This window comes from Lissotriton helveticus, chromosome 1_1 (genome assembly GCF_964261635.1).
Source record: "Lissotriton helveticus chromosome 1_1, aLisHel1.1, whole genome shotgun sequence".
Classification (NCBI taxonomy): Eukaryota; Metazoa; Chordata; class Amphibia; order Caudata; family Salamandridae; genus Lissotriton; species Lissotriton helveticus.
This window is the reverse complement of record NC_136057.1, coordinates 686,683,404-686,697,323: the sequence shown is the minus strand read 5'-3', so window position 1 is coordinate 686,697,323 and position 13,920 is coordinate 686,683,404. Positions and strand designations below refer to the sequence as shown.

The following is a 13,920-nucleotide window of genomic DNA, read 5'->3' as shown; positions in this document are numbered from 1 at the left end:
GAAGCCACTGGAGTTTCATAAGTAAGGGGGTAGCTGGGTGCCACCTAGGTTGATTCAATATCAATCTAGCGGCATAGTTTTGCACCATCTGGAGACGTTTTGACAGGTAAAGGGGTAGACCTAAATAAATAGAGTTCGCATAATCCAGATGGAACAGAACGTGGCGATCACTACCTGGGTAACTGCTTCCAGGGTGAGAAGGCGCCGGACCTTCCGGATTTTTCTTAATTGGAAAAAGCACTTAGAGACCACCTGGCCCACTTGTGCTTTTAGCGAAAGATCACGGTCCACGGTGACCCCAAGTGTCTTTGCCGATGGTGATGGGGTCGGGGCTTGACCCAAGTCCAATGGCCAATAGTGGGGGCCCCAGTGTTTGGCGCTATCTCCAGTGAGAACTAACTCGGTTTTTCCGGGTTTAATTTCAGCTGATTTTGGTCCATCCAGGCTTTGATGTACCTCATGGTCGATTGAAAGTGCAAGATGGAGGTTTCAGAGTTATCAATCGTAAACAACAGCTGTAAATCGTCAGCGTAGTTAAATACCATCACTTGCTCATCTCTAAGGGCCTGAATCAATGGGAGGATGTAGAGGTTGAACAGGTGGGGTGACAGGGAGGAGCCCTGTGGAACTCCGCATGTAATGGACTGTTTTGAGCCAGCTAAATCTCCAAGCCATACTGCCTGAGAGCGGTTCTCCAAGAAGGACATCAGCCAGCGGGCCGCGTGCCCCGGATGCCGGCCTGTCCGACACGGTCGATCAAGATGTTATGATCGACCGTGTCAAACGCGGCCGACAGATCCAGGAGCACCAGTGCCTGAGGAGAGCGCCTATCTGCACAGTCCCGGAGAGTATACAGGACTGTGGTTACCACTGCCTCCGTTGAGTGTGCCGGGCGGATCCCTGCTTGGTGGGGCTCAAAACAGCCGGATTCCTCTAAGAAATTCGAGACCATTTAGCAACATGAGCCTCCAACACCTTTGCCAAATAAGGCAATAAGGAGATGGGCCGGTAGTTTGCCTTACAGGATGGGTCAGCCCCAGGTTTTTTTAAGAGCGGTATGACCGTGGCTTCCTTAAAGGCCAAAGGGACAAGTCCGGAGGTCAAAGAGTTATTCAGGAGCGTAAGGGCTGGGGCCGGGAGGACGGAAAAACACTCTTTTAGGATATGCAGGGGACAGCTGTCTGAGGGGGCACCGGATTTAACTCTTGTTAATAGTTCCTGAAATTGATCTGGGTAATCGGTGGGAAACTGCTAAGAATGCCAGAGCTGTTGTTGATTGCCATGCCGGTAGTAATTGGAGTCGCCGACTGGGGGATGCTGGCTTTAATGTCCACAATTTTCTCACTAAAGTAGGTGTTAAGTGAGTTACAGAGGGACTGAGTCGGAGTTATCCTGGGACGGACATTATCCAAGTTAGTTAATTCATTAAGAATGGTGAAAATGTCCTTGGATCTATTTGAGGAGTTAAGGACCCGAGAAGAAAAATAAGCCACCTTCGCCGCGGAAATGGCATTCATATATTCCTTCCTGGCCCTTGTATAATTGATCTTTAACTCAGGGTCATAGTTTCGTCGCCATTGACGTTCCAACTGCCGCAGGGCTGATTTCCTAGTTTTTAAATCAGAGGAGAACCATCTTTGGGCGTCAGCACGCCGTGCCAGTCTGATTTTTTTATAGGGGGCATGCAGATCAGTAGCAGCTTGTAGCCAGCCGGAAAGGTTGATTTCTGAGGAATTAATATCACCATGAGAGGTGGGAGTAGTATTGGCTAGTGACTGTAAGAATGCTGCTCTGTCCATAGCATTCCAGTTCCTAGCTAAACCACCTGTGGCCAATGTGGTTGTCCTGGCGGGGGGGAAACATAAATTAAATTTAAGGATCAAATGATCTCACCAAAGGCAAGGCAGAGTTGTCGGGGTTGTTACACATGTAGTGTTGGTCCACACCTGGCCTAATATGTGGCCCTTACAGTGAGTAGGGGAGAGCACTAATTGTGAGAAGTTTAAATTTGACATAAGTTCAGTCAGTTCGCCCGATTGAGGACTTTCCATAGGGTCATTGAACCAATAGTTTAGATCACCTACTAAGAGGATCCTGGCGTGGTCCAGTGCTAAGTTACCAACTTGATCAGTTAGTGCCAGAGGAAATGTTGGCATTGAATTAGGAGGTCTATACAGGAGGACACATGCCATCGTCATTTGGGAAAAGTCAATCTTTAACACTGAGTTGTCCGTGTTTGATAACGTTAGGCAAGTCAGAGTGGTAACTTCCAAACTTGTGCGGAAGGTACTAGTATGACTACGTTGGATTGGAGGATCTTAGTGCCATTGTGATTATGTCTGAAAGTCGTCTTTCAGTACGTTTGCCACTTTATTTTATATTAACATAACAGACCCTAATTAGAGGTTTTTGTTTTAAAGAGTCTAATGGTTAACCTGTGGGATTTTTAACTCCAAGTCTTTTATGATGTTTTTGGGCAACATGGCACAGCAGTTGCATTAGTCGTTGTTAAGCTTTAATTAGACCCATTTTAACTCACTAATCTGCACAGGCACTTTGTTGACCCATGGGGCCGATCTAAACATATTAAATAACGTTAGCACCTTATAATAAGTTGGCTGACCTTATACATTGCTATTGTAAGTTCATGCTGCTATTTTCTGTTCCTTATTGATGATGAGTTTTGAAATGCCTAATGAATCATGTGCTATCCTACTTTTACTGCTAAAGACTTGTTTTTTAGTTTCATAGTTTATATTTTGCTATTTTTGTACATCTCATCTATGTAGAATTTTAAAATATCTTACCACATTGTAATATATTTTGCACTTATTGTTAGTGTTCTATGTTATATGTGACCCCTATATGATGAGGTATTTTATGTGCTTTATGGAATTGTTATCTATACTTTTATGATTTTATTTCAAAACTGAATAAAGATTTTAAATAGAATTGCATTCTTCCACCTTGTGTTCTAGTGGACTTGGCACTATGTAGGGCCTTTGTTGAACTTTCTGTAATAAGGAAATGTGGTGAATGAACAAATAAATGGTACAAATGAAGGTACTGTTTTATTCACTTCAGGCACTTTATGCCATTAAGGTTCAAGACTATGACCATGGTTCTCATCTAACAGTATACCTTGTATCACCTGCAAGATCTACCTGAGGGATTTAAAACAACATACAACAGAGATATCCATTTATAAACATGATTTAAGTTCCTTTTTAACATGATACTCACTGTTTCTTCTATCCATGCACTGTAACCTGGAGGGTTGTAACCCATTCCAACAATGCTTGAGATTAGCAAAAATAGCAAAACTATTGGAGAGATGTATTTCCATGTGTAGTAATAATATTTGTATGGAGTAAAACCCAGCATATCAGTCAAATCTTCCATGAATCTGGAAATAAAATGAAATCATTAGGTTCTATACCTTGCTCCCTGGAGAGATTTACACCTTTTATTTTAAAAATGTCACTCGTTTTTGAACTGGTAAGAAACTTACCTCCAAAGTAAGGCAAATGTAAGATAGCTCTTTTATCTTGTGTTGTCTATATCTTCTTCACTGAGAGCATCAATGTAAGTGTAAGAACACAGTCAAATGCCATGCTGCTATACTACAGCAACAAGCAAATTAAAATATGTGTAATGAAAGGAATGCACTGTTCGTTTGGATGTAAATAATAATATTTAGGGATAATTTGTTGTGAGCAATTACAAGTTGAGAGTTGTGCACACTGAAATGAGTAGTATGATAGTATTTTGTGTTTCGTAGACGTATATTGTAGCTCTGTATACATCAAGCCTTTACATTCAATATATTTTAAGAAGGCAATGATTTTTTTAAATACTCTTTATTGTGTTTTAACATAAGTAAGTACAATCATCACATGATTTCATTTATAAAGTAAAAAAATGCAAAATCATTCTACTGAATATTACAGTCAACTTTTACTCCTTTGTTTACACTTCTCATAACTGGGTTTTAATGACAAAAAAGAAAGACATCCATACAGAAGAGAACTTACTTGTCTACTCCATAGACCCAAGCAACTGCAATATTTTCTAAAATGACCACAATCAGAAGGGGCAGTGTTGCTGAATAATCATCAAACATAGTCACAAAGTAATTTCCGGACCGCTGTACAAAGATTAGTCCAATGCAAAAGGCAGAAAGGCAGCATCCAACTGGAATGAAATGGCATCATTAATAACATGGTAAATGTCAGTTCAGTTAATCCACTGTCAAACCACTTGTCACAGCAAAACATCTCAAGTAATAAGAGTTAACAAGGTATACTCTTTTCACTCTCCCTTGTCTTCCCCTCATTCTTTCTCTCTAATTTCAGTGCCCAGTTATTGTGGACTAACATTTACTTTTTGGTACAATTTTCTTTATTAGTAAGCGTATGTTACGATTAGTCTAATGTTTAAAAAGTCATGCTAGATTCTTGCAATGTTTCTTGAATAACATTTAACACATTTAGACTATTAATATACACAGATGTAAATCACAGTGGGGAGCATTGACATTAAATCATACTATGATAGAAGCTTAATAAAACGGAACAGATGGATCAATGGCATTAACATGAGCACAATAAATCAGAGAACATATTTATGACATGGCATTAGATGTTTGTTAGGTTTCTGTTTGCAGTATAAATTTGTGTTTTACGGGTACATTTATAAATGCCTCTGAAACGCACCTCTCCCACCGATTCTAATTTAAGTAGTGTAATATAATTTGTTGGATGTCTCAACCTTGCTAAGCTATTCATGTTTGAGCACACAAGAATATGATTTGTATTGGGATATATGACATTTATAGATGCGAACATTAAAAACAAATTTGAAAGATCATTAGATTTACTACTCGTAAATGCCCTTTGTGAATATTGAAATTCGTAAAGTTAGACTTTTGTCTTACTCTACCTTTGTGAATCGAGTCTGTTGTGTTTGCCAGTAAGAATCTGAAAAGTTGTGGGTTGCACTTTTGAAGCTGGTTTGATATAGCGGTCCAAAAGGGGGTGGTGATGGACGGTACAAAAGGGGGTGGTGATGAGTGTTTGATTGGTTCAGATGCTCCGTCCATCACCACCCCCTTTAGTACTGCTTTTGGCCGCCATTAGTGTGGCAGGGTATGCTCAGTCGCGAGTCCCTTGTTCACTTTGCTACTGGATTCAAACAAGCCGGGCTGAAGACGGCTGGAATGCCAGAAACCGGTCCTCGGAGGCTTGTTTCCGGTCCAGGGAAGGCATGGCTTGGCAGTTCGGGCTGGACTGTTCCCATGAGGCACAGGGTCAGACTGATTTGCATATAGCCATGTCTGAACTGGTGTGGCAGAGTGGGCTAAAGAACGGTGATGGATCAAACCCAGATATTTTGACTGGGTGTGAGTGTTTGATTGGTTCAGATGCTCCGTCCATGACCACCCCCTTTTGTACTGCTTTTGGCCGCCATAAGTGTGGCAGGGTATGCTCAGACGTGAGTCCCTTGTTCACTTTGCCACTGGATTCAAGCAAGCCGGGCTGAAGACGGCTGGAATGCCAGAAACCGGTCCTCGGAGGCTTGTTTCCGGTCTAGGGAAGGCATGGCTTGGCAGTTTGGGCTGGACTGTTCCCATGAGGCACAGGGTCAGACTGATTTGCATATAGCCATGTCTGAACTGGGGTGGCAGAATGGGCTAAAGAACGGTGATGGATCAAACCCAGATCTTTTGACTGGGTGTGAGTGTTTGATTGGTTCAGATGCTCCGTCCATCACCACCCCCTTTTGTACTGCTTTTGGCCGCCATAAGTGTGGGAGGGTATGCTTAGACGTGAGTCCCTTGTTCACTTTGCCACAGGATTCAAGCAAGCCGGGCTGAAGACGGCTGGAATGCCAGAAACCGGTCCTCGAAGGCTTGTTTCCGGTCCAGGGAAGGCATGGCTTGGCAGTTCGGGCTGGACTGTTCCCATGAGGCACAGGGTCAGACTGATTTGCATATAGCAATGTCTGAACTGGGGTGGTGTGGAGTGCAAAACAACGATGGATTTAGGTCCAGATCTCTGTACTGGGGTGAATGTATGACATTGTTCTGCATTCTGTCCATCAACTGTGGTTTTTGCATTTGTCACCCCGAGTGGGATGGGTATGCTCAGACGTGAGTCCCATGCAGAGTGGGCTAAAGAACGGTGATGGATCAAACCCAGATCTTTTGACTGGGTGTGAGTGTTTGATTGGTTCAGATGCTCCGTCCATCACCACCCCCTTTTGTACCGGTTTGATATAGCAGCACTATAATGGATCTTGGGTAGAGGATCCTGTGGGGGGGCTGTGAGGGGCATGAAATTAGCAACATTTTGCAAATAATTATGCGCATTAGCGAGCTGTCCCACTTCACAAATTCCACTCTTGAAGACTATGGTAATTTTTAATTGCTGTTTTGTCCCCTCTCAGTGCCCTGGTTCATTGACATTGCATATATAATAACCATTGCATGTTTTGGTTAAGTACAGTCAATTTTATAAACATAACAATGAAAATTGGAGCCAGACACAAATACTAACTTTCTCATGTCCTTTTGTGCCAAGACCTACCTTGTTATAGCGGCAAAGAGTTCGCAAAGCAAGACAGAAGTCTCACTTGTCTTTTCTTTGTAGTTTTAGCAGTTTTGCCTAATAGACCTGCAGCTACCAGAAGAGACTAAAATTATGATTTCCAGATCAATGTTGAAACAAGGTGTCCCTGATCCAAGCATGTGTAATGAGCTGACACATTCCAGACTTCTCCACCTTCATACGTGACATCACCACCATCACACCTAATTTGCTCCAAGAGTTAGACATTCCCGGGAAAAGTAAACAGGATTCTGCAGATATGTAGGACCTCAGGTGACATCAAAAGCCTGGATTGTTGAGAGTCTTCTACAAAGATTAGTGTGTAATCTTCTGGTTCCAAGTACCATCAAAGTCTATACTTTGCCCATTCTGATGTGATACAATGAGTACCCAAGTTCTGTAACATAAACTATTATTAAACTACTTAGAAATAATTGAGTTTCTATTGTGTGCTTAGGCAATATTCTGACAACGATATTCTGTTGCCACACCATCAGTAGCAGGCTACAACTCTACAGTCTAACACAGCTCAGAGTTAAAACTGTACAAACTGACACAGACGTTCACACAAGCATACATACATTACGCACTCTTTAAGAGTTTGAAATACACCTTTGATTATTTCGTTTTGATTTATTTACTCTTCTCAAAGTTCAACCAACCGACCGTACACTAAACTCTCAAAGTGTTTGGGACATGCATTCACTGGTTTGATAAAACACAGTTAAATAATTCACTGGATGTTCGGGAGAATAATTTTGATGATATTAAGAACCGGGATGGGTAATTCCTAAATCTGTGCAATGGGGACTAACAGCCATACAGTTATCAAACTTCATCATCCCAACTCCTCATCCATTCCATGTATACTGTATCACTAAATTTGTTAATGCTGTATTGAGTGCACTTTCATATAGAAATGAATCTCCAATTGATTTTAAATGGATTGCTATTTTAGAGGTTTCCAAAAAGACATGGTAATATATTGTCTAAAATGGGTAAAAATGAGAGTCACTACAGTGTTCAGAGTTTTCTAACGCACAACACAGTGGCTTTTGTATTAACCCAAAAGCACTGGACATTAACATATTTCACTAACAAGTTTCTACACATTGAAGTAATTTTGTACCATGTAAAGGAGTACTTGTGCAGAACTTTGTATATACTTTTACATGCCTTGGTGAATTAGCCCCAAAACCGTAAAATGGGAATACATTGCAAATAATCTGGGAATATTCATATATAATTAGTACAAATAGAAAGGACCATGCCTTCTTTGCACTTCCATTAATAGGGAGTTATACGTTTCTGGGCTGGTTCACAAAGGCATGTAAAACTATGTAAACAAATACTCCTGCAGTACTATTACCCATACTCATAAAAGCTTTTGTGAATCAGCCCCATGGATGCTATATTTTTTCCCTTGATTTTTGTGCAAGCAGTTCCTAGGGAACCACTGCACCCTGCTATTCTGTATAACCAGATTCCCAGTGTGTTCATGTTTTGTTCTTAATGGTTATTTTAGAGGTCCCGATGTGCTTCTCAATAGTCAATGATCATTATGTTTTTTGATTTATTTTTTGCCAACTGATGTCAAGATTTTCTTCCCTGCAACTCCAGAACTAATTCTGAACAGTTTTTCCAAAATGAAACCCACACACGGACACAGAATGGGAAAATGAAGTTCTCCACCTGCCCTACTCATTTTTAGGTCAAACCTAGCGGCAGCACGCATGCGCTGCGCACTCCGCGAGCCTCTTATAGTAGAGTATTGGAGAGAAGCTGCACCCACGCACCCGCCCATATTTTTCATTGGCTTGTGTCATTGTCCTTCGAAAATGCTGCCTTCGGATTCGGTAACAGGCTTGTCAGTCCCTCCTTAGTATGATCTTCTCTTTATTTGTACCCTCCCATGGTGACTGGCCCATTTACTTCGGTTGTTACACAGGACCTGATATTTAGTCTATAAGCACTATTTACTTTATTGAGTTTCTCTTACTGCAGGCCAGACACGCGGTGCTTCAGCTGAAACCCCTTGTGTATTTTTAAGCAGCACGGCTGCCCCGTAACACAGCACCCGCTTTCATTCACTTTAACCTGGCATTATCTCGTGCCTATTTCAACACTCCCAGTAAAATGGATTTAGAAATTATTAGCAAATTCAGTCATATGAATTCCAGGTAGTACATAATCATGTACTAATGGGCTGAAGCTGACAACAGCACATCTGTGTTACGTCATGTGTATTAAAGACACCTGAAGGGTTGTTTTCAAAAGCCTGTTTTATTAACAACAACAACACCACCACCAATTCCACCACCACTAATACCACCACCACCAATTCCACCATCACCAATACCTCCACCCACCAAGAATACCACCACCACCACCAATACCACCACCAACAATACCACCAGCATCACTACCAATAGCACCACCAATAACACCACCTCCACCAATACCACCACCACAAATACCACCACCAATACCACCACCAACAAGACCACCACCACCAGTACCACCAACACCAATACTACCACCACCAAAACCACCACCACCAATACCACAACTACCACCACCACCTATATCACCACCAATACCACCACCACCAATACCAATAACACCACCACTGATACAACCACCATCAATACCAATACCACCACCAATACTACCACCACCAATACCACCAATACCACCAATACCATCACAACCAACACCACCACCACCATCACCACCACCAATACCACTACCACCAATACCACTGCCGCCAATACCATCATCATCACCATCAATACCACCACCACCAATACCACCACCACCAGTACTACCACCGCCACTACCACCTATATCACCACCAATACCAATAACACCACCACCAATACCGATACCACCATCAATACCAATACCACCACCACCAATACTACCCCTACCTATACCACCACCAATACCACCACCACCAATAACAATAACACCACCATCAATACAATACCACCATCAATACCAATACCATCACCAATACCACCAATACCATCACAACCAATACCACCACCACCAATACTACCACTAATACCACCACCATCACCACCAATACCACCACCACCAATACAACTACCACCAATACCACCACCAATACCACTGCCACCAATACAAATACCACCACCAATACCACCATCACCACTACCAATACCACCACTATCACCAATACCACCACCAATATCACCAACACCACCAATACCACCACCAATACCAATACCACCATCAATACCATCACCAATACCACCACAATACCACCACCACCTGGGGAGAGGTGTGGCGCCACGGCCAGGGCGACTGACGCTGGAATCTGGGGACCACGGTTCGATCCCCGGCTCCGGCGGCAGGTTAGCCCAGCACCATGTGACTCTGGGCAATAGCTCGCTTAATCTTCCCGATGGCCCCCAGCGCCTAGAGACCCTTACGGGTGATTGTGCGCTTTACAAATGTGGACTTTACTTCACCAATACCACCACCACCAATACCACCACCACTAATGCCACCACAACCACCAATACCACCCCCAACACAACCACCAATACCACCACCATCACCACCACCACCAATACTACCACCAATACCACCACCTCCACCACCACCAATACCACCATCACCAACACCTCCAATACCATCACCACCAATACCACCACCACCACCACCAATACCAATAACACCAGCACCAATACCATCACCAATACCACCACCACCACCACCAATACCAATACCACCAAAACCACCACCACCACCAACACCACCAATACCACCACCACCAATACCACCACCACCACCAATATCACCATCTCCACCACCACAAATACCACCAGCACTAATACCACTACAAATACCACCAACACCACCATCAATTCATTACCACCACAAATACAATACCACCACCACCAATACCACTACCACCACCACCATCAATACCACCACCAATACTACCACTAATGCCACCATCAATATTACCACCATCAATTTCACCACCACCACCAACACCATCACCACCAATACCACCACCAACACCACCACCACCAATACCATCACCACTAATTCCACCACCACCACCAATTCCACCACCACCAATACCACCACCTATACCACCACCAGATGGCAGGAAATAGCCCCCCCTGCTCTTCCTCCTGAGCCGCGACAGTGTAATCACAGAGCAAAATGTGTTGGAGCACTTTAATAGTGTTTATAGCTCAGATCATATATAACTCTCACTTCACACTTTGCGTCTGTGTAATTTCAGCACTTACACATCTTCTTCACTGCACTATTTATTGCTACTTTGAAGACGTCACAGGCCGGTCTCTTCCTCTGATGTTTACAATCTAACAAGAGGTTGCATAGGCTTTTTATTACAATGCAATAGGTCTTGCATTTGCAAGAGTTTAAGCTATTGGTATTGTAAATGAGAATGCCTTTTATTTATGTTTTAAAACCCAAAATATAAAGAAAAGGCATTGTAATTTACAATGCCAATAGCTCAAACTCACCTGAATGCAAGACCTATTGCATTGCAAATGTGTGTTCTACTTTAAACCAATTTAATGCAGTGGTTCCATGGTAAAAAATTATTTGTTTCTTACGGTGCACTGCTTAAGCATACCACCCATATCAATCACCACCCCTGCTGGCAGGTATCTTTAGCCAAAGGGCCTCTCCTCATCACTTTCTTACGCCCAGCATCTGCTTAAAACAGTTTTCATATGCAATTCTAAAGGGAAATTTGTGGTACATTCCTGAAGTTCACAAACAGTATCATTTGTCTACATCAGCAAAATCTGTGCCTAGAGGAACATTGAGTGCCACTCCTTTGCACTAATGGGCTGAGGTCCCATTAGCCTCTCCAGCCCTCAAGTGGCCCTTTGCCCTTCCGTCTACTGGGGGTGTCCCTGTATGCCACATGTAAAGTCAATCCTATCTGTGGCTCTGTTCATATCCTACTCACTTCAGCTGTCTTGCCGACTCCAACTGACAGCTTTAGTGAGTTCTTAATTTAGTTGTAACTGGAAAATTAAAACTACAAGTTTTAGAATGTAATGTGCTACTGGGTCCATGGCCTGTAATGTCCAAAGGTGTGAACCCGCTTCGGCTGCACCCATTCCCTATACTAATCAGTGCAATTGATGTACAAATTGAAATTTCTCTTGAACTGTTTTGGTCTTTCTGAAAGTTAGGGAGGGTTATAATAGAAAACTGTCGTTTTTGATTAAAAAGAAAGGTAAAATAGGGCTCATAGGCCATTCTGTAAAATAGCTTCACACTGGCTTACTGCTTTTTTCCACATCCAAGCCACCATTCCTCTTTCCATCGTATCCCTACTCATCGTCAAAGAAGTCTCAATATTTGCAGGCCATTTCTCTGTAACACACTGAAAATTATTATTATTTGATTTCTTTTTTATTAGTAGAAAATGCTATTTTGATGTTTTTTTTTAAATCTCAGCTCTGCATTTCCTGACCAGTTCTACAGCTCATACTGTCTGTCTCCATTATCACTATTTTAAAATTTCAGCTAGATGCGCTAAAAATTTAAATCAGCATTTAAAATGTCATTCAGTGTGAAATTACACTAATTGGCACTCCCTTAGACCAGCACTGACCATACTAATGTAGCCACTGTTATTTATCTATTGCCTTTAAACTGACTGAAAATGCATCAGAGCTGAAAATCTCTAATTCAGTGTTGGCTTCTATGGGACTTGGCCCTTTTTGCAGGTTCATCCCTGAACTTTTTGCCTTCCTCCTAGCCTTTTTTCTGACATGGTGTTGGTGATTATAGGACTCTGGGCACTTTAGCACTGCTGTCCAGTGTAAAGTGTGTGTGTTCTCTGTAGTAAACATGGTAAGGTTGTTCTACACCTGTTTGGCATATCTAATTTACCTTTCAGTCCCTTGTAAAGTGGTACCTCAGAAACTCAGGGCCGGTGAATTAAATACTACTGGTGGGCTTGCAGTGCTGATTGCGCCACCCACCAAAGTAGCCTTTCAAACCTGTCTCATGCCTCTGCCATTGCAGGGCCTGTGCGTGCAGTGTTACTGCCGCTGTGACGTGACACCTAAAGTGTGTGCCATGTCTGTGACTCCCCCTTTTACTGCATGTCAGTCACCCCTAAGGTAGGCCCTAGATAGCCCTCTGGGCAGGGTGCATTGTAGGTAAAAGGTTGGAAATATACCTTAAGTGCGTGACATGTCCTGGTAGTAACAAACAGCCATTTTGCTTTGTCACTGCTGTGAGGCTGCCCTCTCATAGGAATGCATTGGGGATTCCCTGATAAGTGTTTCAGTGGTAATTCCTGATATGAGAGGAGCAGTTTAGTATGTTTGGAATAGTAATAATAAAGGCTGCGCAATGGTGTGCGCAGATTTACTATCACTATTTTAGAAATGGCACTTATAGAAGTTGGCATTTCTGTGTGCTACGTGTCTGCCTGCCTGATGTGTATTACATGTCTGGCTGTGAAGTGACAGGGGCTGGGGAGGTGTGTGTGGCTCCAGGGAGGGCATGGCGAGTCAGCGCTAGGCTGAATAGGGGATCTGCATTTGGAGTGGTGGGAGGAGTAGTTCCCTGACCCTAAATAGTTCTGTGCCTGCCTGGGTGAATGCTGGCTCTGCTGCCCTGTGGTGGTCTGATGACTGAACCCCCACCTGACAAAGGGGAAGAGAAGCCCTGTAAACAAAGTGCTCCAATACCCCCCAGAACCAGTTGAGGCTGGTTCCCCCGAGCCCTGTGCCAAGGGCAGAACAAAGGAAAATGCTGTATAAGTACTGGGGCTGTGACCCCATGTTTGGTGTGCTGTGCTTCCTTGGGATTTGGGACTGCTGCTGGGCCCCAGGAGCAACCGCCACAATGGACTGCCTCCCTGCTGGAGGGCCCTGTGAGCTGGCCTGCCAGGGGCCAGCCTTGTGCCCCTGAAACTCTGGCGCCTAAATGTCTTGTGAGCGCTATGTACTTGTTCCAGGACAGGAGGAGTGCTGGGGCATTGCAGCACTGGGCTGCGACGTTGCCAGGAGGAATCCCGGCGTGGGGACTCCCTCGTGTTGCTGGGAAGACAAGCGGGAGTCTACCCCGTGTTTTGGATGCCATTTGGAGCTCGAGCCGACCTGGCATTTATTGGTGCTCCTGTTAGCAGGTGCCAACCCCGCAATTGTGTCCTTTTTACAGCAGCAACCCATCCCGCATTTGTGTATTTACCGGGGGGAGCCTACCCCGCACTTGTAAGCAGAGAAGAAAGGCTGCCGCCCTACAAGCAGCGACATGGAAGCCAGGCAAG

General features: G+C 43.5%; 1 protein-coding gene across 1 annotated transcript in view; it reads right to left on the bottom strand.

Annotated features, from left to right (window-relative positions):
* The window catches only part of SLC6A15 (solute carrier family 6 member 15), a 316,654-nt gene that overhangs the window by 14,638 nt on the left and 288,096 nt on the right, over positions 1–13,920 (bottom strand). Inside the window, exons 10-11 of the mRNA XM_078674224.1 lie at positions 4,035–4,194; positions 3,244–3,406 (exon numbers count right to left, since the gene is read on the bottom strand). Of these exons, the coding sequence (XP_078530350.1) occupies positions 3,244–3,406; positions 4,035–4,194 (323 nt within the window). The remainder of the gene's footprint in view (positions 1–3,243; positions 3,407–4,034; positions 4,195–13,920) is intronic.